Below are 26,953 nucleotides of genomic sequence, written 5' to 3'. Positions count from 1 at the left end.
GTCCCCCCCCCCCCAATTTTAGGCTAAAACCTCATTGTCCAGATTCAGATGCCCTCTTCTCCCTTCCTTATCTAAATCCCCTCTGTGGCCCCTGTGCTGTGTGTATAAGGTGCAGAGAAAAAACCCCAGACAACAGCTTATGAAATAAGAAAAGATAACATTTAACATTTTTATTTTATTTTAAAAGAGGAAAGGCTTTGTTGGCAACTGGTGGGCTACAGTCACTGCGAAGATGCCATGATACTGGATACACCTGAAACAAGGGAAGGAAAGGGCAAAATTAATTAAAGACAAGAGAATCACTCTATAAAGCATTTTCTATGTATAAATCCTGATTTACATACAGAAAAGAGCTTTTATAAAAAGTACAAGGCTCTGCACACACACACACAAGCCATCTGAAAACCAGCATTTAGACATTCATAAAGCATGGTTGTCCAAATATTGATTTTGCAAAGCTGGGATATGAACTTCTAAAATTGCAGTACATCCATAGGGGAAGGAGGAGTGGTCTGGAAGTGTTTTTGGCCAGGACTGGCGAGTGGCCAAAGATGAACGTGCAACTCAGATTGCAGAAGGGGAAGAGACATCCATGTTCAAAATGATGGATGTCTATCTTTAGCCTTGATGCTTAGTCTGTCCAGGTTATAGAAAGGTGCTCTGAGCAGTTCTATACTGGAGAGTAATGGAAGTCACAATAGATAATTTCCTGTCCCTGTCACAATTAAGGAAAAATAAAAACTCACCCAAAAATACAAAAAGCTGCAAGGGGAATTGAACTAGCAAACTTTGGATCTCTGCACTGGTTCGCAGCCGGCTGCTCTAATCATTACGTTACTTCCCATCAATGTCTGTGTGACACTTTATAATATGAACGATCTGCTTCTGCCACATAGACATTTAAATCTCCTGTTATGCCCCATTCATAGTTTGGAAGTTTCACTTTATAAAATAGATGTTCATGTTGGACACAGCCAGCACTTGCACATTCATTTTTCATGTACTTTAAAACAGCAGATCCTTTTCTAAAATACATGAGAAGTAGACTTTCATGTCTGATGTTCACACCAGAATGTCTATATCCGTCAGATATCCTTCCTAAAATTCTGCTCAGTGAGTAGATGCTTCTGAAGGCATAGTTTGGGCTAGCAGAAAGCATTGTGATGCAGGTATATATTTGGTAAAATACCAGAGTACACTCGCAGTTACACCTTGTTTTGTAAAGAAGGCATACATTTGCATGCTACCGGAGCTGGTTCTGAGGCCTGGATTCTGAAAAGTGCGTCTCGATTTTAAGCAGATGTAGGCGTCCTACAGCTGTCTAATTAGCCAATCGGGATGCATGTTTTTTTATTTTTTTAATAAATGCTCCCCAGGCAGGCCGCCAATATTGAAGGTGCCTCCAGGAGCCTAGGGACGCCTAGGGAGGCCCGCAACATTGCCTAAGCTAAGGCGAACCTAGGCGTCACTACACGTCTCCCTAGTAGAGGGAGAGATGCTGCCACTATACTTATTGCGGCCGCCTGTCTCCCCCTGATCACCGGCAGGAGGGTGCCCAACCCCTCCTGCCGGAGGATGCCCCCCTCCGGACACCCCCGCACTAATGCTCCCCTATGCTAACACTGCTCCCTGCACTAACACCCCCCCGATGACCCCCCTAATCTCCTCCCCAACTAAGCTCTAAATTGTTGGTTAATTGTTGGCCGGCCAGCCAGATCTTGCTGCCGTCCGGCCCGCCTTGTCGAAATGAGGCAGGCCCGCCCCTTCCCCGCTAAGCCTAAGGCCTTATTGGTCCAGCCTCTAGAAACTGGGCCAATCAGGCCTTAGGCTTAGTGGGGATGGGCCGGGAAGGGGTGGGCAACCCTAGTTCTAATCCTAGCTTTGCTACAGATATTAATTTGGGAAAGTCCCTTTTCCTCCACTTGCCTCAGTTTATTTAGCTGTAAGAGATAATAGCAGTGTTTTACTTCTCACAAGTGGTCCTGGTTTGCACCATTGCCTTCCTATGAGTTTCAGGCATGCTGTGATGCACAGGTCAAAAGCCTCAAAACACATATTTTCCATAAACACTTACTTTCAAAGTCAATCTTTTCTACAATATTCTTGGGCTTGATATTCTCCTCCTGGCTGCAGATAAAAATCTTTCCACTATCCGTTTCTGTCCAGCCGTATTTGCTCATCCATACTCTAAGCTGGGAATCTACAAAGGGAGAGGTGAAAAAGGTGCTTCCTCAGTAAATGCTTAATATACTGTTAACTTTTTAATTGAGTTTACACATACTGTAACTTCCTGAACAGTCTATGAATAAAATGTCAAAACTTGAACAGTTTCCAATTCTACATCCACATCTTTAATTTCCTCTCCTTCTCCTCCCCCATCAGTAGTTTTTCCGCTTGGGACTTGTGTATCTGTCAGGACTCCATCACTTTGTTATCTTTGCCTTCAGACTTTTCCCAGTCCTGTTTCTGCTTGTATATGTTCGCTCAGATACGGGCACTGCTTAATTCTTATTGCTGCTCTGTTCTCTGTTAAATAATACTTCACACATACATTATCTTCCCTTGCTGTCGTGACTTCATCTTATACACCTACTAGGTACTGTGGGATTCAGTAGTCCTTCTACCCAATACTTGAAAGGTATTAACGTAGAACAAAATCTATTCCAGAGAAAGGAAAATGGTAAAACCAGAAGGCATAATTTGAGGTGGAGATTCAAGAGTAATGTTAGGAAATTCTTCTTACCGGAGAGGGTGGTTGATGTTGGAATGCGCTCCCGGGGGAGGTGGTGGAGAAGAAAACAGTGAGAGTTCAAACAAGCGTGGGATGAACACAGAGGATCTCTAATCAGAAAATAATGGGTATACATTGAAGGAACTAAGGCCAGTACTGGGCAGGTTTGCATGGCCTGTGTCCCGTATATGGACATTCAGTTGAGGACGGGCTGGGGAGGGTTTCGATGACTGAGATGGTTAAGATGGGCTGGAATGCGCTTTGATGGAGACTCCAGTAGATGGAACCTAAGCACACTACCGGGCAGGGCTCTGGGTTTCTAGCCCAGAAATATCTAAGAAAAGGACCATTTAAACTAAATTAATTTATGGAACATGTATGGTTGGGTAGACTGGATGGACCACTCGGGTCTTTATCTGGTATTTACTATGTTACTACCCAGAACGTCCTCTCCAACTTCAGAATTGAGTCGGAAAGAAGACTTCCGGCTTTAGCAGCTGCAGCATGGCGGTAAGAGAAGAGGAAAAGGAGGGAGGCTTTTTTTTTTTTTTTTTTTGAGCGGTAGGGAGGCAGCAGGCTGGCTTTGGCTAGGGAGGGAGAAAGGTAGACAGGCAGGCAGGCTTCGGGGGTGGGGATGGGACAAAAATTCTTGGTATGGTGGATGGGAATCATAGTTTAAAAGCTTTACTGGTTTAAAAGCTTTACCGGGTAGTCCTGCTCTAAAGGTGGAGCTAAAACCAGAATATCTACTGCATTATTGTATTCGGCCAGGCAGGTTCTAGCACGCTGCACATGCTGAGAATATGCAGACCAAGGCCAGAGGGGAGGCAGTGAGAGGGACATAGGAAGAAGGCACTAGGGACACTAAAGACATGGGAAGGAGGCACTAGGGGCACTAAAGACAGGAAGGGGCACTAAAGACATTGGAAGGAGGCACTGGGGCACTAAAGACATGGGAAGGAGGCACTGGGGGGACTAAAGACAGGAAGGGGCACTAAGGACATGGGAAGGAGGCACCAGGGGCACTAAGGACATAGGAAGGAAAGAGGGAGGGAATAGAAAGGGACAATTCTTGGGCCTGAGTGCAGAAAGAAAGAAAGGATACACAGACAGAAGGAAACGCAACCAGAGACTCATGAAATCAATCACCAGACAGTAAAGGTAGGAAAAATGATTTTATTTTCAATTTAGTGATCAAAATGTGTCAGTTTTGAGAATTTATATCTGCTGTCTATATTTTGCACTATATTTGTCTATTTTTCTATAGTTACTGAGGTGACTGAGCTTGCGGAGATGGGGCGGAAACAGGGTTTTAAAATTTTAGCCCTAGTAGTTTGCCGGTCCACAAAATAATTATTTTATTTCTGCCGGTCCACGGGTGTAAAAAGGTTGAAAAACACTGATGTAGAGTATGCTGGCTTTCTTTTTCGCCCAGCCGCACGCGCGGCTGCTCGAGTTGTTCAATCTTCTCCTCTCTTGCAATTTCCTGTTTCCGTTTGCATCAGAGGAGAATATTGAACAAATGAGCAGCCGCGCGTGCGGTTGGGCGAAAAATAAAGCCGGCATATTCTACATCTAAGGTGAGGTGGAGGGAAGGAGATGGCGGAACGCTGCAATCGGTCGGGTGTCTGCTGTTTTTGTATCACTGCCTGCCTGTGCTCACATTCCAGATCCTCCTGCATTTTTAGTGTGCACAATTGACCTGATTTGAGCTATAGGTGAACATGGGGGACATGTCATTGCAAGGGAGGACAAGTCAATTGATTTATTTTATGTTCTGTTTTTACTACAGGGCAGAGGCACTGAAACAGATTCTCAGTGCAGTAGTAGTAGTGGCAGGACTCTCTTCTGTCTTCATGGTGTTTCGCAGTACTGAGGCTTATATGGATGCTGCGGGGACGGTGACGGGGCGGTGAATGGGATGGCAGTGGCAGTGACGGGGTGGTAAAAGGGATGGCGGTGACGGTGAGGTGAAGGGAACGGCGGTGACGGGGCGGTGCAGAGGATGGTGGGCCGGGGATGGTGCAGTGACGGGGACAGATTTTTTCCCCGTGTCATTCTCTACTCCTGGGTACTTTCACCAGATATTTAGCATTGTGTCACTTCCTGCACATCTCCTCCAGTAATCCCCTTTTGTCTCTGGATATATTTTACCGATTCTATAAGGGGTCATATTGCACTCAAATAACAATCTGTAGTTGGTTTTTTTAATTATAGGGATTATTAAGGTCTTACCCACTCTCTTGAATGGGAACCCACTGTTCCTCAGATGGGAACTGGGAAATAACTTTTTTCCATATTAAAATATAGTTAGGTTTTCAGGCTGACTGCTGTGTCAGTAAATGGCAGATTTGCTACAAGTGTTTTCAGGTTTTGACTCTTATAGCATAAGTTTTCAACAGCTGTAGTTCTAGTGATCTATCTCCAGACATAACAGTGGCCCACTAACTGGTAAAGAACAGCTTTAATGTGTAGAATAAAATGCTCTAACTGCAGGGAAGCCTGAACCTTCTAAATTTATATACACATGGATCTCTCACAAACCCCCCGCCCCCAACAAAAAAAACAACCAACACAGAAAAGTGATCTCTACCCCAGATATCAATGAAAACAAAGAGAGCAGAGATGACCAAATGAATCAAGCTGGCACATAACTTTAATGAAAGTCTAACGCATTAATCAAATTCGGACAAAAACCCAACATGGGCCATGTTTCAAGCAAATCTGCCTGATCATGTTGAACCTCTGATGGAGGCAGATTTACCAAAACACATCTATGTTAGGCTATGTTATGTTTTGTCCAATTTGATGTACCATAAGTGTTGGACTTTGGTCATTTCTGCTTTTTTTGTTGTGTTTTTTTTTAAAAGAGTATTTACCATGATCCGCTTCTACAAAATACCATACAAAGACACCATACTTATAACTTTTATATTTCCATCTTCCCTCTATCCATGTAGGCCCCACTTCCTCATTGTACAGCTGGGCAAGAAATCACGTGCATTCCAAACATGACATCACCTCTGTCCAATTCTCTTCAAGCTTCCCATAGGACTCCCATTCTTGTAGCTGTTAACTTTTCCCATGGACACTGCCCTTCTTAATCAGTTAAGCCATTATTCTTTGTTTGATGGTTCCATCTTTTTCCAGCTTTAGGCCAAATCTGCACCTTACACATTTAGAAAGACAGCTGTAGCCTTCTTATATTCTTCTGAACATACTCTAGCCACAACCCCAGTAGTGGCTTGGCCTCCATCCTCAATACAATCTCTTTCCAATTGTAGCCATTTCCCTCCTTGAGGCTTTTAACATGGTTCCACATAGACAACTAAAAAATGAATGGAGTGCTCTCAGAATGGGCCCTAAAGTGACTGACTGGGTTAGGAACTGGTTGAGTGGAAGGTGACAGAGTAGTGGTAAATGGAGCTCACTCTTGAAGATAAAGATGTGTGATGCAAGGTTCGATGAGCCTGTTCTTTTTAATAATTTGTAAATGATATTGTTGAAGGACTGTCTGAAAAGGTTTGCCTCTATGAATGATTCCAAAATCTACACTGTCTATGGAAAAACCATTTGTTCAATCGATTAATCACCAACTGACTGAGAACAAACTCAACAGAGCTCTTATTACACTCAAGACCTCAAACACCCAAGACACTACTTATAATTGTTTTTTCGTGCCCTTATTGTGGTGAAGTGTTCATCATCAGTCTTGTGCAGAGTTTTATTGACATTTTTATTTAATTGTGGTGGACAATTAATATAAAGAAGAGCACTTAACTTAAAAGCCCGACGGTTACCCAGCCATTTCACTGATGAGTTTCTTCAGAGGCTATTGCTCTGCTCCAACATACTTTTGTCTATCTTAGACATTAGAAGTCCTCATGTGTTCCTCACACACCACTGCAATTATAGTCTAACATTAGAACCCAAAATGATAATGGGATGCCATTTTGGGCGCGAAAAAACAATTATAAGTATGAGTATTTGGGTGTTTGAGGTCTTGAGTGTAATAAAAACTCTGTTGAGTTTGTTCTCAGTCAGTTGGTGATACCAAAATCTGTAATAGGGTAGACAACCCTGATAGTGTGGATAACATTAGGAAAGATCTAGTGAAGCTTGAAGAATGGTCCAGAATTTGTCAGCTAAGATTTAATGCTAAAAAAATGGCAGGGTTTTGCATTTGGACTGCAAAAATCCAAGGGAACAGTTCAGAAAGTGAAAAAACATTGTGGGGGCAGGACTTGTGGGTGATCATATGTGATGATCTTAAGGTGGCTAAGCAGGCAGAAAAGTTGATGGTGATAGCTAGACAGATGATTGGGTACACAGGGAAAGGAATGGGCAGTAGGAATAAAAAGGTAATGATGCCCCTGTATAGAAGACTCTGGTTAAAGATTTCATTCAGAATACTGTGTACAATTCTGGAGTCCAAAAGAAGAAAGCAAAGTGCGCCTAGTCTTCAAACCCACTTTTTCTAACTCTTGTCCTAAGACACTCTCAGCATCAAAGTGCTTTCCACAGAGTATCCTCTTGGATTTGATGTGGAACTTTTATTTGTTACTTAACAGTGGTGGACTCCTGAGGTAGGCACTCTAGCCGAAACACGGCCCGTGTCGAGTCCATGATCCACTATGTGTGCTCGTGTTTATAATCTACTAAACGTGTCCACATGGATTTTATGATTGGTTGCTAATAATGTGGGTTTGAAGACCAGGCACACTCTGCTCTCTTCTTTCGGACTTGCGGTTAGTTGTGCAGAGGTGTTTTGTCTCCTTTTGTGACCTGGGGACTGCCGCATGAGCGGACCACTGGTCTGACTCAGCAGCGGCAATTCTTATGTTCTTAGGCTGCCGTTCAGTTCTGGAGACCACACCTTCAAAAAGATATAAATTGGATGTAGTCAGGCCAGAGGGCAACTGCTAAAATGATCTTTGTCATAAAGCGTATGGGGATAGACTTAAAGATCTCAAGATGTATGCTTTGTAATAAAGATGGTGAGGAGAGGGGAGACAATATAGAGATGTTTAAATGCCTCCATGGTATAAATGCATAGGAAACAAGTCTTTCAATTGAAAGAAAGCTCTGGAATGGGGAGGCATAGGATGAAGGTGAAACGAGGTAGACTCAGAAGTAACCCGAGGAAACATTTCTTCGCAGAAAGGGGGTGAATTTGTGGAATGGCCTGCCATTGGAGGCAGTAGAGGAGAAAACTGTATCTAAATTCAAGAAAGCTTAGGACAAGTACATAGAATCTCTAAGGGAGAGGAAGGGATAGTAATGGTTAGGGCTCTTCAGTTTGGAAAAGAGACGGCTGAGGAGAGATATGATTGAAGTCAACAAAATCCTGAGTGGAGTAGAACGGGTACAAGTGGATTGATTTTTCACTCCGTCAAAAATGACAAAGACTAGGGGGCACTCGAAGTTATAGGGAAATACTCTTAAAACCAATAGAAGCAATTTTATTTCACTCACAGCTCTGGAATGCTTTGCCAGAGGTTGTGGTAAGAGCGGATAGTGTAGCTGGTTTTAAGAAAGGTTTGGACAATTTCCTAAGTCCATTGTCTGTTATTGAGACAGACATGGGGGAAGCCACTACTTGCCCTGGATCGGTAGCATGGAATGTTGCTACTCCTTGGGTTTTGGCCAGGTACTAGTGACCTGGATTGGCCAACGTGAGATCTGGCTACTCGGCTTGATGGACCTTTCATCTGACCCAGTAAGGCTATTCTAATAGGCAGACTGGACAGGCCAGATGGTCTTTATATGCCTTTATGTTTCTATGTAAGGATGCTAATCACTAGCATTCACAGCTGTGCTCCTTAAAGACTGCTTCTATAATGTGAGTGCCTATGGGAGTTCTATTAACATGAAGATGTCTAAGAGGAGCCCACCCTACCCTACTCTCCCGCCCCAGCAGTCCCAAAACACTGCCAATGGAAAATACATTTACATCTGGGTATCTAGCTGTCCAGTGATTCTGTTTATGTGCTATCCTAGCTACATCCAGAAGGAAAAGCTCACCTGTCAAATCCCCCAGCATCTCTGTCAAAAGCCAACGGTCAATGTGTTGGTACGTGATCCCCACCACGTGGCAGATAACTGAGGAAAAAAGGGAGACCAAACACTTGCACATCCAAGAACATGCTGTACTAGGTCACAAGATTAAAGACAACACAATTATAAAGGAGTACTGATAAATGCAAAGCCCCAAAGTGGAATGAGTTTCCTCAGTTTTGCCAATATTCCTTGTATGGGCCAGACCAGTGGCTCAACTAGCAAATTTATCCTACTTGCTACAATCTATCTTCTCTGTATCAATACATATAATGAATTACCAAACCAGCTAGAACGTACATTAATACTTTATAATAGCAGAGCACGCACTGAAATTTGTTGTAATTACCCAGGATCATCAGATTGCCGAAAGAGCAGCATAACTCAATCCGGCCATAGTCGTCATTGATCCCTGTATTTTAAATCTTATTTCAATAGTGATTCTGCCTTAACTTTATTCCACTTCTATTATTCTCATACTTTTATCTATGTTATCTTCGCCAGCAAATGCCATATCCCAACATATGAAGATCCTGAGCTCAATACCCATATTGATCCCTCTGTTCCTCGAGGGAGGCAGTCAATGCTGAAGAAAGCCACTTAGTGGCCAGATTCAAGGACTACCACTACAGGATTCCAGGAGGAGGAGACCAGTGATATTTTAATCTGGAAAATAAGTTTTGTTCTAGTTTTTATTCATTTGCAAAACATGCAGTTTTTATTCTTATTTTATTCTAGTTCTTGGCAGCAATGATAGTTTCCGTTTTTATTCAATCCTCTCCCACAACTTTTAAGTTCTCATTCAGTTCAGGAATCTCACAACAAATAAATATTGTTACTCAAACAATGACAAAGCATGACAAGACAGAAAACAGGTCATTCACTCTTGCCTTGTGACCTGGTACTGAAACAAACGCAGCTCTTCTACAGCTCGGCAGATGGTAGACTGGATGTGCCAGCAGGAGCAGGCACGGTGTTGGTACTTGGGCCTGGGTGGGCCAGCACTGCACTCAGATGGCAGATTGTAGCTCTGCAGTCTGCTGTCTCTCCCTGATCTGCGCCAACACTGTTAACTAAGCATGTGTGTGGTTGCTGGAATTGGGAGGTTTTCAGGAAGAGGCAGTAGACTGCAGAGCAAAAGAACAGTGTTTTAGCGTTGTCGGCAGCAGGCACACACCCATGCCTTGGGTAGGACAAGACAGTGCGGACAGCACTACACATTGAATTTTCAATCTAGTGTAAGGAATTTTTGTTAAGAGGAATTAATAATTTTAATTCTTATTATATTTAGGTCTGTAAATTTTTTATTCTTATCCAAGTTTTGTTCTATCCTCCAGAATAGAGAATGACACGGGAACAAATCTGTCCCTGTCGGAACTCCAATCCAATCCTTCGTTTTACATAGCAATTCATCCCTTACAAAAAGGGCTCGAGTCCCTGCGACTTTTGCCGCTGTCCCTGCCCCATTCCTGTAAGCTCTGCCTTAACTGCACAAGTCTCAAACACTTATGATTTTAAAGTGTTTGAGGCTTGTGCGGATGAGGATGGAGCTTAGGCATTGGTGGAATGAGGCATTATGACATCACAGTCTGAGCTCTAGAATGTTGCTACTTATGATTTTAAAGTGTTTGAGGCTTGTGCAGATGAGGACGGAGCTTAGGCATTGGTGGAATGAGGCATTATGACATCACAGTCTGAGCTCTAGAATGTTGCTACTTATGATTTTAAAGTGTTTGAGGTTTGTGCAGATGAGGACGGAGCTTAGGCATTGGTGGAATGAGGCATTATGACATCACAGTCTGAGCTCTAGAATGTTGCTACTTATGATTTTAAAGTGTTCGAGGCTTGTGCAGATGAGGACGGAGCTTAGGCATTGGTGGAATGAGGCATTATGACATCACAGTCTGAGCTCTAGAATGTTGCTACTTATGATTTTAAAGTGTTTGAGGCTTGTGCAGATTGAGGACAGTGCTTGAGGGAATGGGGCAGGGGCAGGGACAGGAAAAGAACTTGACGGGACAGAAAAATTTGTCCCCACGGGGACGGGGAAAAATTTGTCCCCATGTCATTCTTTACTCCAGAATTAATGACCTAACATTTTCATAAACAAAAATATCCTTGGTGCAAACTGTCACTGCAACAACCAGATTAGGTAGGTGGTTTGGGGGCAGGAGATACAAAATAATGAAGAAAATTTCCAAGGCCCAGGTAGCTTCAATGGCTTCCAGTTCATCTTAGGATATAGTTTAAGTGTGCAAGTGTTGTTTTCAAATCCCTTTACGGAATATTTGATTCTTTAGTTCCCTTGTATTGGAATACCACTAGAACTTATTATTCAAGGAGCACACAGATTTATAAATTATCATTTCAAGGATGACTCCCCCTTGTTTGATCATTCTAAATTGCGAGATGCTTGGGCTCGTGATCTTGTTGTAGCGTTACCTGATGATATACTTTTGCAGGCTGTCCGTATGTTGCCCGCCCTTCGCAAATATATAAACTTTTGGGAGCAGCATTATAAGTTGGTCTTTCGTTTGTATATTTCTCCTAAGAGGGCTCATCTCTCAGGACTTCGTGCGACAGCTGCCTGTCTTAGATGCCAAGCCCCTGAAGTGGGTTTGGGACATATGTTCTGGACTTGTCCTAATATCCAATATTTTTGGAATGCCATTTTTAATTTTGTTGAGCGTATTTGGAACATTGCCATTCAACGCTCCCCTTTGTTCTTATTTGGAGCTGTTCCTCACTATTACCCTCGTTGAAGGGGGGTTGCTGTCTTCCTTATCGTCTTGAAATGTATCTTGTTGAAATGGCTTGAGGGGGATGCCCCGGATTACTCCATTTAGCGATGTCGGATGATTACCCTCCTGATGTAGGAACGGAGAGATGTAACAGACTTTTCCTCTCTCCCAGGGCGCGTCTTTCAACGCACTTGGGAACCCTTTTGGACTACCATGACTCCCTTGACTCGCAGCCGTTTGCTTAACTGTTTTTTCCATATTTATCTGTATCATTATGTTACAGTTAGTAGGCCTGTATCATTTTGTTTTATAGCACTGCTTATATTGGTATTGTATTTAGAAGGAGGACTTAGAAGGGGGGAGGGGGTTGGGGGGAGGGGTTTTGTATAACAAAAGCCGATAAGGAAGCCGATATGATTCTCCAACCTATTGGCTGAGAAAATAAAGGCGAAAGAGTTGGCGTTCGTGAAATATAAAAAAAACAAAGAAGAGGAGAGCAGAAAGGACTACAGGGTGAAACTGAAAGAAGCCAAGAGACAGATACGTCTGGCGAAAGCATAGGCGGAAGAACAAATGGCTAAAAATGTAAAAAAGGGAGACAAAAATTTTTTCAGATATATTAGTGAAAGGAGGAAGATGAAAAATGGAATTGCTAAACTAAAAGATGCTGGAAATCGATATATGGAGATTGATGAGGAAAAAGCAAATGTGCTAAACAAATACTTCTGTTCTGTATTCACAGAAGAAAATTCTGGAGAAGGACCGAGATTGTCTGGCAATGTTACACGAGAAAATGGAGTAGATTCTGCGCCGTTCACGGAGGAGAGTGTTTATGAAACTGAAGGTGGACAAAGCGATGGGACCAGACGGGATCCATCCCAGGATACTAAGGGAGCTCAGAGAGGTTCTGGCGAGTCCTATTAAAGACTTGTTCAACAAATCTCTGGAGACGGGAGTGATTCCTGGGGATTGGAGGAGAGCAGATGTGGTCCCTATTCATAAAAGTGGTCACAGGGATGAAGCAGGAAACTACAGGCCTGTGAGCCTCACTTCAGTTGTTGGAAAAATAATGGAAGTTTTGCTGAAAGAAAGGATAGTGTACTTCCTTGAATCTAATGGGTTACAGGATCCGAGGCAACATGGCTTTACAAAAGGTAAATCGTGCCAAACGAACCTGATTGAATTTTTTGATTGGGTGACCAGAGAGCTGGATCGAGGACATATGCTAGATGTAATTTATTTGGATTTCAGCAAAGCCTTTGATACAGTTCCTCATAGGAGGCTGTTGAACAAACTTGAAGGGCTGAAGTTAGGACCCAAAGTGGTGAACTGGGTCAGAAACTGGCTGTCGGACAGACACTAGAGGGTGGTGGTTAATGGAAGTCGCTCGAAGGAAGGAAAGGTGAGTAGTGGAGTCCCTCAGGGATCAGTGTTGGGGCCAATCCTGTTCAATATGTTTGTGAGTGACATTGCTAAAGGGATAGAAGGAAAAGTGTGCCTTTTTGCAGATGATACCAAGATTTGTAACAGAGTAGACACCGAAGAGGGAGTGGAAAAGATGAAAAAGGATCTGCAAAAGTTAAAGGAATGGTCTAATGCCTGGCAACTAAAACTCAAAGCAAAGAAATGCAGAGTAATGCATTTGGGGATTAATAATAGGAAGGAACCGTATATGCTGGGAGGAGAGAAGCTGATATGCAAGGACGGGGAGAGGGACCTTGGAGTGATAGTGTCTGAAGATCTAAAGGCGAAAAAACAGTGTGACAAGGCAGTGGCTGCTGCCAGAAGGATGCTGGGCTGTATAAAGAGAGGCGTAGTCAGTAGAAGGAAGAAGGTGTTGATCTCATGAGAATCTCGGTGAGGATGAGATCCAGAAGGCCTTGAGCATGCGCAGATGTTCAAGGCTTAGCAGCAGACCGGCGGCAGGCACTTTTATCACCGGTGGTGCAGGGATAAGGACAGGGCCAGTCGGGGAGGGGGGGGGGAAGAGGCAATAGAAGCGCCGGTGGCCTCGGGGGGAGCAATACTATTGGTTCCCGCGGTCGGGTCAGGTGGGGGCTCGCAAATCGAGTCAATGCTCGGTTTACGAGTCAAAAGTTTGCTGAGTGTTTTGCTCATCTTGCAAAACACTCGCCAACTGGGTTACTCGTAAACTGAGGTTTGACTGTACTTGTAAACCGAGTCGAGCTCCTTCAGGAGATGACCCGGTATATAAATCAAAGATTAGATTAGTTGTAAGTGAAAGCTTTCTAGCGCCAAATGTGTAAGGGAAGAAGAGGAAAAACAAAATGCCACACTAATGAAAAGGTTCATAAAAAAGCCCCAGCACTGAAGACTGGAAGTACTTGGTCTGATATGCAAATGACATCAGAAAACAATTCAACCACAACATGATAAAAATAAGGCCGAGGTTTCCACTGAGCAAAGAATACAATTTGAAAGGACCATTTAAAAAGTGAGACCTAGTCAAATGCAGGGTGAGGGCCGGTGCTATGATTCCCAGGATAAAGTAGGTGGCCCCAAACGTAATCCTAGAGGGCTGTAACCCACTTGGGTTTTCAAGATATCCACAATGAATAAGCATGGGTATGCAACGCTCCATCGTATATCTGTTATACACTACTTAGTTACTATGTTGTAAGCAGTATATTAAAGGAATTAGAATGTAGCAGACAGTGTCATGTGCAGGAATAAGACATCCAGAAAATCACATCTAACCTCTAATGCACTTACACTTTCTGACAGAATCCTCAAAGCCCATCACCCCATCCAGCAGGTCTAGGTTCTCATCCAGTGCTTGCTGCAGGAAGTAAAACATACCACATACAATGTAACAGGAGATAAGCACTGGAAGGTCCAGCTTGGCTGCTCAGTTTGCTTCCTTTCCTTAACACTTAAGGCTGTTCCATGTATCCATTACTGTATTTCTCTCTCTATCTATCTATATCTCTATCTATCTATCTATATCTATATAAATAAATAAGGCATAGGAGGTTACAACACATATAGTAATACTGTATGGTGCTATGTCACCCATTAGACTGGGGCTGCAAAAGTTTAGGACTTTGAGTGCTACAAACGGGCCAGGTTTTAATAATATCCTTAATGAATATGCATAAGATAAATCTACATACAATGGAGGTAGTATACATGCAGATCTCTCTTAGGCCTATTCATTAGGGGATATCCTGAAAACCTGTTTGCAATAATCAGGGCCTGAACTCCTACATCCCTAACTTACAAATTATTAAATACTAACATTCAGTACATCATTTCTATTCCCAGTCTTGCAAATGTTGTCCCAGTTAAGTGCTCTTTGTGCTCACATGGGAATGATTATTTGCTGATGATAGGGGAAAAAAATCCTGAAGATATAAGGTGGACTGTTTCCACCAAGAAAGCTTCACTGTGACATCATGTACCTGCAAACAGGATCCTTTAAAGCAAGGGTGTCCAACCTTTTGGCTTCCCTGGGCCGAAAAAAATTTTCTGGGGCCGCGTAAACGCTGCAGCAAGACAGAGGAGGGAGACGGCAAGACAGTAAATACCCGGGGTCAGCAGAGGAAAACACTGCATCGCCCTCGACTGGAGCCGCACAAAATACTTCATGGGGCCGCAGGTTGGACAACACTGCTTTAAAGAGACTTTCATGCAGAAGCTGAATGTAAAGTCTCAATGGTAGTTGGTGACTTCATCACAAATATAACACTAAAGAAAACTACAAGCACAGTATCATAGTTTCACAAAACTTGATGTTACCAGCTGTTATCTTTGTAGAATAGCAGGAACCACTTTCTCTCCAACCGTAATAGAAAAATATCTGTTTGATTGGTAAAATATAGCACTGATGGGTCCTTTCCACTGGACTTGGCTTCTCTCCATGTTTCTTCAGCTACTTACCCAGAATGACTGGAAATGACATGTCTCTAAAAGATCTCCCAAGTATAGGATCTGCCTAATGGGCCTTTCTTCTTGCTAAGCAACAAGGGTCAAGGAAACTTAAAGTAACAATGACAAAATTAACAGACATTGCAATTTTAGGGCATCATCTCTTTTAGTACATCGTCTTCAGTAAGGATTAAGAAGTGGTGCTACAAATCTGTGAAACCTGGAGAGTCGGACTACAATCTCAGCACTGCCAGCAGTTTCAAGTGTGCCCTTGAGCAGTCGCTTAACCTTTGAACATGCTGATTTAGATAACTCTGCTTAATGAGAATTTTAGCAGGCCAGCTCCACAGATATACCTGGGAGTGCCCTCTGTGCTGCAGCCCATCCTTGTGGAGTCTTCATCTTTTCCCAGGCACAGTATCCCCAAATTTGGGGTCCTTTAGGCACTGAAGAAAAATACCCCCAAATAAAAAAAAACCAACAACGAACAGAACACCACTTCTCAGTTCGCTTGATAAGGAAAACCTGAAGAGGGCACTATATTCCACTGGTGACGGAGGAAGAGCTGAAAGATGTGATTTGACACCCTTCTGCAAGCAGTTTGTGAGAATAGGTTGATCACCTAATGAACACACTCCTGTTTATGTAATTGAAATTTGTTTATTAAACTTAATACCCTGCCCATTTACAAACAGCACTAGGCAGACTACAATAAAAAAAAGAAACCCCATCTACTTATATAAACATGACAATTAAAATTAAGTTTTAAGAGAAGTCCATCCATAATCCCCCCTCAAAGTCTACTGCATCAATTTACCAGTTCATTCATCTGCTAAAGAACAAGATGTACCTACCATATATACTAGAATATAAACCGAGATAACACCTCCCTCCCTTTTTAGGGGAAAATCTTAATTTGAATATAAACCAAGGGTTTACTTTCAAATGCTGCCTAGCTGTACACCTAAACAACAAAATCCAAATTACACCAAAAGGTTCCACAAAGGAAATGAAGCAGCAAAACAAGAAGATTGGATGTACCAGTTTGTTGTTTAATAAGTTGCTTCCTGAACATGGGGCTGGCCTCTCCCCGGATCCAGTGGTGTGGCGAGCCAAACTGGGACGGGAGTGATCCCTCCCTCCCCCGAGGTGAGGTGTTGGGGTGAGGTGAGGCTGTCAACTGGCTATAGAATTGCTGCTTACCCCTTCCTTCCCTCCCTGCTGTAGAATCAATGTGTACCCTATCCCTCCTGCAGAATCAATGTACGCTCCTCCCTGATGTAGAATCACCACAAGCGAATTGCTGCAGGAACTCACAGAAGCCATTTTTTCAGTGAGACTACGTGAGCAGGAGTGTAAGAGGATCACTCCTGCTCTTACTCTCCCCACTGGACCACCAGGGGGGAGGCCTACACTGCTCCTCCAAGTGAGGGAGGGAGCCTGTGGTGATTCTAAAGCAGGGAGGGAGGGAGGGAGGGAAGGAAGGGATGCATGTTGATTCTACAGCAAGGGGGGAGGCACGCACATTGATTCTACAGCAGGAAGGGAGGGAGGGAAGGAAGGTGTGCGTGGTGATTTTACAGCTGGTTGACGGAAGGGACAGGACCAGACACCTCACCTCAGGAGAGGAAGGGATCGTTCCCATCCCGACTTGGCTTACCACACCACTGTTCCACCGGGATTTAAGGTGGACCTGAATATAAACCGAGACCCCCATTTTTGGCTCAAAAATCTCAGTTTATATTCAAGTATATACAGTAATCAGAAATCTGTCCTCTCCATCTTTCCCATGCCAAGGAAGGATACATGAGTCTGGTCAATCATACATTTACATAGCGTGAAGTCAGTGTGAGGAAGGTTTGTCAATGCTTTCAACAGAATTTGAGCTGTTACAGTTGTTTGGAAGAAAGCAGGGTTAAACTGATATCTAGAAAATGAAAATCAGAATGGAAAAATAAACTACAAGACTTTCCAAAAGGTAACAAATCCCTTCAGTCTATCTAAAGCCCAGCATGCTTAAGCTATTCTGCAATTTAAAAGGAACACATACACACACTTACAGTTTCAGGACTGCCAAATTGGCTTCCAGATCATAAGCATTTTCCTTGGCCTGAGTTTCCACATAGCGCTCCAGAGTGGCTAGATTCTCAGGATTATACCTAGGAATAAAAAAAGGACCAAGAGGAGGAGATTTCTTAATCAGCTCTCCAATATATCAGTCCCTTTTCCTATGTATAGTCTTTCTCCTAGTAACATACTAAAACAATGGAAGAGTAGCCTAGTGGTTAGGGCAGCTGACTGAGAATCAAATCAAATTCCACTCATGCTCTGTGCGACATGGAGCAAGTCTCTTTATCCTTCATTTCCTCAGGTACAAACTTAGGGTTCCATTTACTAATTGCCCTGCTGAAAATAATGAAGTTTGTGTAATCAAATTACATTACCATGATCATTACAGGAAAGGATTGAGGATGCATAGAAAGGCCTCCATGCAGAGTTGGTGAAGACAATAATTGAAATAAAGAATCACTAATGGACAGGAAGGGATAAGGACCGATTCACTTAAGATAGCGATCGTCATGTTTAGCGACAATCACTGCTAACCGACCCAATTCACAAAACGGCCCACCGCGTATTTTTCCCCATCAATTGCCCATTTTCTGATCCGGCCATGCAAAATAGCCAAGTGATTGATTCACTAACATTTGCTTGGCTATTTTGCATCGGGTTTTACGATCCTACAACCCGACTGCTGTAGACCTGTTGGTAACTGTGTTACTCAGAAAAACACACACAGATCACTTTACGATGTATCCAACCCTCAATAAAATATCATTAATCAAAAAAGGAGGTATGGCAGACAGTCCACAAAAAAAATTTTTTAATAAATATTTCTTACACACTAGTGTCACAATTTATCTATAACTCTATACACTTCTCCCTCCGCATTCGCTGTGATAGGGGATTAACAGAACCGCAAATACAGAAAAAACGCAAATAACTTTTTCACATGTTATTTGCTGTTTTCTATTAAAAACCATCATGAATATGGTGAAACCGCGAATAACATGGTGGGAGACCTGGCCTGTTCCTGAAGGAGAGGCAAAACATGGTGAAGAAAGTGCTGGGAAGCAGCAATTTTCTCTGTAAACGCTTGGAATCAGCGATTTTTCTATGCAAGCTGACATAATGGGGGGGGGGGGGGAGAGGGGCCAGCAAGCTAAAAACCGTGAATGATTGAAACTGCAAATGCTGAAACCGCAAATACGGAGGGAGAAGTGTATAACATATGACTTCTATTTCAATTGAGACCGTTTATGATACCCCATTTCATCAGCAAACTCTCCCAAGTGAACAACTATATTAAATAAACTAGGAGACTGCTTCTCCTGTCACTGTTGTCAGTGCTCTTCACCGACTCAATCACTCACTGAGCAACTGAGTTGGTGAGTCTCCATGCAAATCATTTGCATGCAAACTTGATAGTGAATCAATCACTATTTGAAAATTGGCCAGAGAATCGGCCAACAGCGATTGAGTCACTATCTTTAGTGAATCTGGGTCTAAGTAGGCAACTGGATAGGATTTTATCAGCTGTCATTTTCTGTGTTTCTATGCAAATAGAGCCTTTAGAAGCCTTCTGAGGAGGAGAAAATATCTACAGTACCTGAAACATAACCCAATTTACGCTACCACTGAAAAAATGAGAGCAAAATACAAAAGGCAAACAATAACATTTAAAAAAAACAACCCAAAACTGGTCCATCCAATCTGCAAAGTCATGGCTTTTCCATTTTGGGTAGATGAAATATATAAATTTCCATACTTGGAATTAAAAAAAACCCCAACAGATCCAAGATGGCCGCAGACCCTTCCGGCTGAGTAACACGCCGAAGAGTCTTACCTCTAACATCTTTAACACGCTGCTCGAGACTTCTGCTTCTTACTTCATGCCGAAACGAAGAGGACGCAGTGCTGCTGGAGCCTCGCGGCAGTCCGGTGCAGCGGTGTTCGGCAATATCGAGGAGATTCTCCGACGTATGCAGGAGACACCCCAGGCGTCGGGGGTCCCGCTGGAGTCGCACCGGAGGAGCGGAACGGATGTTAACTCCCTGGGCTTGGAAACAACATTAAGCCCCAACGCCAGAGCACCTCCCCCTCCGCCTCAGGTTACCAGCTCCCCACGAGAGGAAGTGCTGTTGGAGCATGAGCAGTGCTCTCCCTCGGAGGCCACAGAGATCAGAGAGGGGAGACTGGAGACTAACTCTCCCTTTCAGGAGAGTTTGGAAGAGACTGAGAGCTTAACAACTGAAGGTGTAATTTGGAACCAGAGGAATGCTGTTCAAGAAGGAACATCAACTGGTGAGACTTCTCATTTTATTAATGCTTTTCATATTGAAAACCCCAGAGAGGTAACCCTGGACTCCCTTTGGGATCTGGTGGCAGATTTGGCAAAATCTGTGAAACCCCAACTGAGCCAGTTGGAAGAAAGACTTAAAGTTCAAGAGGTTACAATGGGGAATTTAAAAGCTGAATTTGATGAATCTAAAAGCTCCCTAGAAAATATCCACCAGGAGTTAAAAGTTTCTAAACAGATTAGAGAAACACTAATTAAAGATAATACTAATTTGAGGAGGAAACTGGAATCCTTAGAAAATTCCTCTAGAAATAATAACCTCAGATTAATTAACTTTCCGAGGATTGCAACAATATCACCAAGAGACATAGTGAAACGTTATATGATGGAAATATTGGAAATTTCTGAAGATATGTTGCCACCTCTTACGCAGGCTTATTATCTACCTATCAAAAGAGAGGAACAGCAGCGCTTACAAGAAAAGGACCAGCAACCGTTAGATGTTACTGCAATATTGGAGCGTTCTGATATAGAAATGGCTATGCCAGCGACACTTTTGATTACAGTAGCCTTAGCACCAGATAAAAACTGGTTGCTTAGGCTTTTCTTCAAAAATAGACTTAAGAAATTTATGGGACTTAAAATATTGATTTTTCCAGATCTGGCTCGAGATACACAAAAAGGAGACGTGAATTTCTTCTTCTAAAACCAGAGGTTATAGCTTTGGGGGCGACTTTTTATCTTCGACACCCTTGTAAATGTGTGATACAATATCATATGAAAAAATATGTTTTCTTTGATCCAAGCCAGTTGACAACATTCTTGTCTACAGCACCTCAGGTTTAAGGGGGAATAAGAGGATAATTGATAATTGTTAAACCTGTCTCTGCCTAAAGGGCCTATTTTCTTTTATATAACAATTTAGTTTGTTAATATTACCTTAATTTTCCGCTATGTATGCCTTGGATCCTTATTGTGGACTAGAGTTGAAGTTAAGCTATAATGATTTTCCTTGTAATAAGTTTGGGATGTAGAAATGTATATTAGTGCTTTATTGGCTTATCTTTATTTTCTGTACAAGTGATACTTGAATTGTAAATTGAAAATTATAAATAAAATTAAATTTAAAAAAATTTCCATACTTGATCTAACACCAGTTCCCTAGCCCTCAAATCTTTTGCTCAAGTTTCCCTTTTCCTACCACTGTTTCCTATACCAGGCTCAAACATGCCCAGAATCTGTTAAAAAGCTGGCCTCTTCTACATCAAGTCTGTCTTCCTCTAGTCACAACATTGATTCACATATCCAGCCTTCCCCCCACCTGGGCAGCCACCTAGAGCATCACAGTTTAACTTGGCAACAATTCTGGTGTTCCACAGAGTAGATATGAATCTGGTGCCCCACAACAAGATGGGGGGGGGGGAAGGGTGAGATGGGCACTTACCCTGATGTGACATGCCACTTGTATGAACAAATAGTCATAAAGCTGCAAAGTCAGCAAGGCTCAGCATACTGCACATGCAATATACACAAAAGAACTGACTCCAAAAATAGAAAACTGTCTACAGAGTGATCAAAATCTTATATACTCCGCTCAGAGATATGAAACTCAAAAAAGGAATGGAATTCAAAAGCATGCTCTTATTATTATTATTATTTTTGTCAACATCAGTTATTTTTTGCACCATTATAGTTTTGCAGCAGTTCTTGCTTAAGCTTTGTATTTAAACATTTTTTGTCATTATGATGTCAGCACGTACGCACCCACGTTAGGGAAGCCTCTTTTTCGGCTCATATTTAAATAAGCATTGTAATTGCTCAGCATTCTTCCGTCAGTTACAAGCTTTAGAGACAGCTTAGTAGCGGTATGTATTCATGTTTTCAGCTTTTCTCCCACTTCCCATGTGTGGCCAGGGAATTTTTTGTGACATTGTCTCACGTTGTAGGTGTAATAATTTTCCCGCAGTGTGTGTTAAAACTTTTCTTGTTTTTATTTTGATTAGAAACAGCATAGTTGGCACGGATATTCAACAGTCATTTGAAGAACTTTTTTGAACATAAGCTCTTTTGAATCAGCTTGTCGGGTCTCCTGAAGCAGACATTGAAACAGGGCCGCGTTGGGACCCCCATAATCAAGCTAAATGCCTTTATCTATATGCAATCAGTTTGGACAATGTATCCTATGCACACTATGATTGTTGTAAGCAATTGAAGCATTTCTAAAGACACTGCTTATTGAAACAGTAGTAACTAAGTCATTGAAACATTTGAAACAAAATTTCCATCTAGTCTCAGAGAGTGATCATTTGTAAACATCGCAATGACTGGAAGATAAACTTTTTACAAGGGTGGCTTTTTAGCCTTCCTTTTTTGAGTTTCATATCTCTGAGCGGCGTATATAAGATTTTGATCACTCTCTGTAGACAGTTTTCTATTTTTTGAGTCAGTTCTTTTGTGTATATCGAATCACCTTTCTGACCTCCCATTTATAAATTGGTCCCTGGTTTTCTAAGGAAATACTGCACATGCAAGACAGACAGAGCTCCTATGTCAATATTCTGAACTCTGCTTTAAAGCAGGCGGCTCAAGAGGGAAGGGGTTCTGGATTAGGCTCACACTTTTTTTTTCAAGTCACAAAGGTGAATGACAGAGATAGAGTTGTAAATTTATATCCCCTGAGGGCTCACAATCCAAGTTTATACCTGAGGTAATGTAAGGGTAAGTAACTTGGACCAGGTCATAACGAGAGGGATTCGATTCCCCGGTTCTAGCCTACTCCAAGTAGAAGACAAACCAGCCTTCCTGGATGCACAGCCCCAACACAGCTGGTGGGAAGGAGGCAGGAAAGGTATAAAATGAATGCAGCGGGGCTAAGGGAGATAGGAGGGTTGCAAGAAGGGCTGCTGGGGCTCAGGGTGAGGGTTTCAGAGGAGGCAAAGAAGGGCTAATGAGGGGGGACTGGAAAGAGGGTTAGGTGTGTAGAGTTGGGAAGAAGAGACTTGAGTTTTTCGGGTTGCCTAACAGCCTTGCCGATCTCTCCCTTCTCTTGATTACTGTCCCAGGAAAGAGAACCACAATATACCCCACCCGCTTCACCTCTGCACGCTCCCATCCTCTCCCCTCACCTGTCAATCCCCTTCAGTAATTTGCCGACGTTAGCCCGCATCTGCTCAAAGGAAGCCATGCCTGCAACAAGCATAAACCGGAAGAAGAGGCGGGAGCACTGCCTGCTTCCGGTTTGCTGACCACCCTTTTCCGGTCTACGTCCCGACGCTCCTGTGGCGAGACAAAGGTCGTCGCGTCGGTGACGTAAAAAGGAACGAGTGGGGGAGGGGGGTTTGGGTTCTTTGCGGCACGCGTGTGCTCTGCTAGTGGTGAGGTGAGAATGGGGGTTGATGTGGCCGGTAACCTGAAGGGTCGCGGTCCTGGTAAAGTTCAGCACTGTCTATTTCAGGGTAGCAGCATGAGGAGCGGGAAATGTGGAATTTGAATGTGTCTTATTCCTGACCTTTATTTCATCGCGTTGTAAAGAACGCGGCTCCCTTCTGGTTTTTTGGAATCAAATAATCGTTTATTTCTTGAGGGGGGGGGGATTTTGCGCAATTGCTTAGCACTCTGCATTTACGCAGAATACTTCGTAAGATTTTGCAGCCAAACAACTGGGCGATGGCACGGTGACATCCTGGTTGGCATTGCAATGTTTTAATATATGTGATTGACTAGTCTTTTAGTATCTGGCTTGTTTCTCCAGTGTAGCATCCATTTTTTTTCACTAAGTTGAATGATTTATATACCACATTAGGTATGGGTAGGATCCCTTTATGCTGAATGCTTTTCCCTTGTGACTAAACTTGAGTTTACCTACTGATACAGACTGAAGGTCCATCAAGCCCAGTAACCTGTTCCCAACAGTGGCCAACCCAGGGAGCAATCCCAAGGACCTCAACCGCATGTCCTTAAAAAATCTGCTTTCCTTTGTTGTGATTTCAGTTTATCTCTGACAAACATCAACGCGCTTCCCCTCTGCAGACTCCAAGAATCCCACTCACTACATGGATACTCATCCCCCTTCCTGGGGATACAACTATCAGTCTGCTTAATCTATGGTGTCCCTGGAGGGGGAATCTCCTAGTGCCAAGGAAAGCCTTTCTCTTTCAAATTTCCTGACAAGAAGAGGAAACAATATGACAAAGATTGGGGAAACTCCAGAGCATAATAGTCTCAAATCACCTCTAGGACCCATTGATCTGTTGTGATATTGGCCCATCCCCGGTTAAACTCCCTCAATCAGGCTCCGACTGGAACTGTGGGAAGGACCTGCAACAAGTCATTGGGCTAGATGGACGACGGAGGAGCCACGAACCCCCCGGCAGACCCCCCAAAAGGACTGCATGTGTTGGAAGAAACGTTCTCTGGAATGAAAAGAGGTTGCACCTCGGCCAGGGCAGTACTTACAAAACTAATTCAAACGTGCCTGGGCAGAACCACCTTGTGAAGCCTGGTGAGGTCAGCAACTGAGGCACCTTAGAATAACTCAAGACCTGAACCAGCTTATCCAACTCCTCCCTGAAGAGAAAGGAGCCCTGAAAGGGAAACTTCTGAGCTTAGTCTTAGATGCCACACCGCTGACCAATCCCGAAGCCACATCCAGAGCCAAGGACTTTGCTGAAGCACACAAAAGATTATACATGGCATCAGAGAGATAAAAAGCTCCCAGCTCAATCTTAGCTACTTCCTGATTCACTAAGGACCAGTCAGCCGTCTTGCGGTCAAGAACTTTCTCAGACCACCGGAAACAAGCCCGGGCTAACAGACCGCCACAAATTGCTGCTTGGACAGCCACATCAAAACTGCATTTAAGAAAAGCCTCCATTTAGTCTGCGCGTAGTAGCCGAGACCACCGCATCTACCACAGGAGACTTAAAAGTATCTCTATCCCCATCTGGAATGGAGTAGAGTCTGGCCATGAACTGTACCAAACAAAAAGGCTCATCAGGAACTTTCCACTGCGCGTGCACTATATCCTGAATATTCTGATGTATAGGGAAAGAGCGGAATGCTAACCAGATCCCTCTAAGACATTGGTCTCAAACTCAAACCCTTTTCAGGGCCACATTTTGGATTTATAAGTACTTAGAGGGCCTCAGAAAAAAAACAGTTACTGTCTTATTAAAGAAATGACAATTTTGAATGAAGTAAAATTCTTTATAGTTTATAAATCTTTCTTTTTGGCTAAGTCTTAATAATAATATTGTAATTTATAGCTAAAGAGTCATATGATCAAAAAACTGTTTTATTTTACTTTGGTGATTATGATAAACATACCGAGGGCCTCAAAATAGTACCTGGCGGACTGTGAGTTTAAGACCACTGCTCTAAGAAGAGAGTCCACCACTCGAGGGGGGTTCCTTAGCTTCCTCTTCAAAGTGCAAAAAAGAAGACACTTGAAGTATGAGCTCCTGCAGCTCTTCCTGGTGAAAAATGCACACGACAGACACATCCTCGCCAACCGGCACCTCTGAAAAATTTCCTTCCAAAACATCTGAATTCCCTAACGGATCTGAAAGGTCCTCCCCAAGATCCAAGTGCTCATCCGGAGAAAACGGATCAGCCAAAAAAGAATCCTTGTCCCAAGACACCCGCGGCCGCTTGGATAGAGGAAGCCACAGGAGGAGACTGAACGGGGGAGGCTGTGGAATTGCCCCCCCCAGATGACCTTGTGACCCTCGGACCCCCAGCTGCCTGCAGATAAGCTTTGCATATGACCAATATAAAATCAGGGCTAAATAACCCCGGTGGCAAAGCAGAAATCAGCAGGAGCAGAAAACACATTTAAGATCTGTTCCTGTCTCTCTAAGACAGGAGGAAGGTCACCTGAGGCCGTGATCAAAATGGACGCGCTTCCCACCAAAACAGGGAAAATCCGTCACTAAACTCACCTGAAATCAAATGCGGCACTGAAGCCAAACTTGATCCCACCGCTACAGAAATACCGCTAGCAGCCCTAGCTGCAGCGACAAGGGAATTCCCAGCCTCCCCGGCAGTCCACAATCCTGAATCTGCCAGACCACCGGTAGCTGAGGAAACCCCAGCGTGGGCAGTAGATGAGGCCAGGGTATCACCAGCAACTCCTGCTGACGAGTACTAAAAGGGGACCCTGACACGCCAACAGTTGAAGTTGGGTCTCCCTCGAGGTGGCTGGAACATTTTGTTCACCCACCAGCTACATCCACTGCTCGACGCCCACATAAAACGTACTTGTGCTGCTTCTTTGAAGCACTCATACTGAATGCGCCAAAAACCCACACATAATGCCATACAAAAACAGCGGCCTCAGGATCACTTTATGCTTCATTCATTTGTGTCTTTTTAAATTAAACTTCTCACAATTCATCAGCTGACTCAAGAAAGCAGACCCCACAAGGCATTCTAAACTCTAGTCTGTGCCGGACAGGTGGCCAGGGGTGCAGATGAGGCTACTCTAAACACTGAAAACCTGGGGAGGTGAGGGAAATAGGGGGAGGAACTTAACCCTTTCGAGTGTGGCAACCCTGAGGTCAGTAGGACCCCCAATGGGGTCCCCAAAGCTCTGGACAGCAAAAGGGACAAGAAAAAATTCCTTAACCAGATCTAATAGGCCCAAAGAAACCTCAGCACAGACTGCACAACTTACCACTCCACCTGCTGGAGACTGAGAAAAGACTGAGTGTAGTAAGGACTGCACAGCCCACTTGTACTGTAGCCAAAAGTCAATGTCTCAGTCTCCACCTGCTGGCAGAGGAGCATAAACCCGTTTCTAGGCCAGTCTAGAGGACGCTAAAGAATGTTGTATTAGCTCACTTCTCTTTATGTAAACTGCTGTGAACTTCCATGAGGTATTGGCGGTATATAAATAAAGATTGTATTGTATATAGATGGTATAAATAGGAAAGATTCACATGTATTGTAACACCACTACTGAAGCTCATGTATTGTAATACCATTACTGAAGCTCATGCAAACAGCTCAGAATTGACTCCCCAGTCATTAGTAGTGGTATAGAAGTTTCCAATAAACTGGGATCTGAATGTAGCTTGTGAATATATGACTTGTAAAGAAGATGAACCAATAACATGGGGGAGGGGAGCCAGATTGATATCTTTAAAATAATTGGTAAATTGGGATAAATCTCTTGTAGAC

The 26,953-nt window shown here is 43.2% G+C and overlaps 1 protein-coding gene across 2 annotated transcripts; it reads right to left on the bottom strand.

The window, feature by feature from the left end:
* Window positions 1-137: 137 nt before the first annotated feature.
* Window positions 138-23,053, bottom strand: EIF3K (eukaryotic translation initiation factor 3 subunit K). 2 transcript variants are annotated; one of them, XM_033955668.1, is made up of 8 exons: window positions 22,900-23,053; window positions 17,478-17,576; window positions 17,224-17,344; window positions 15,430-15,504; window positions 14,263-14,329; window positions 8,756-8,833; window positions 2,075-2,200; window positions 138-253 (listed from the first exon to the last, which is right to left on the bottom strand). In XM_033955668.1, the coding sequence occupies exons 1-8, from the start codon at window positions 22,971-22,973 to the stop codon at window positions 222-224; spliced, it is 672 nt and encodes a 223-aa protein (XP_033811559.1). In that variant the 5' UTR covers window positions 22,974-23,053; the 3' UTR covers window positions 138-221. The 2 variants fall into 2 exon arrangements, with proteins under 2 accessions (XP_033811559.1, XP_033811560.1); XM_033955669.1 differs by lacking the exon at window positions 8,756-8,833.
* Window positions 23,054-26,953: the final 3,900 nt, after the last annotated feature.

This window comes from Geotrypetes seraphini, chromosome 8, assembly GCF_902459505.1.
Source record: "Geotrypetes seraphini chromosome 8, aGeoSer1.1, whole genome shotgun sequence".
NCBI classification, from domain to species: Eukaryota; Metazoa; Chordata; class Amphibia; order Gymnophiona; family Dermophiidae; genus Geotrypetes; species Geotrypetes seraphini.
This window is presented reverse-complemented; position numbering and strand designations above follow the sequence as displayed.

Bases quoted from the DNA above. Each gene is read 5' to 3' on its own strand.
- EIF3K (XM_033955668.1), bottom strand. From the start codon at position 22,973: ATGCTTGTTGCAGGCATGGCTTCCTTTGAGCAGATGCGGGCTAACGTC. The intron at 17,577-22,899 runs GTGAGGGGAGAG...TTTTATTCCTAG, and splicing joins TTACTGAAGGGGATTGACAG to GTATAATCCTGAGAATCTAG. The intron at 14,330-15,429 runs GTAAGTAGCTGA...TACTTCCTGCAG, and splicing joins GTCATTTCCAGTCATTCTGG to CAAGCACTGGATGAGAACCT.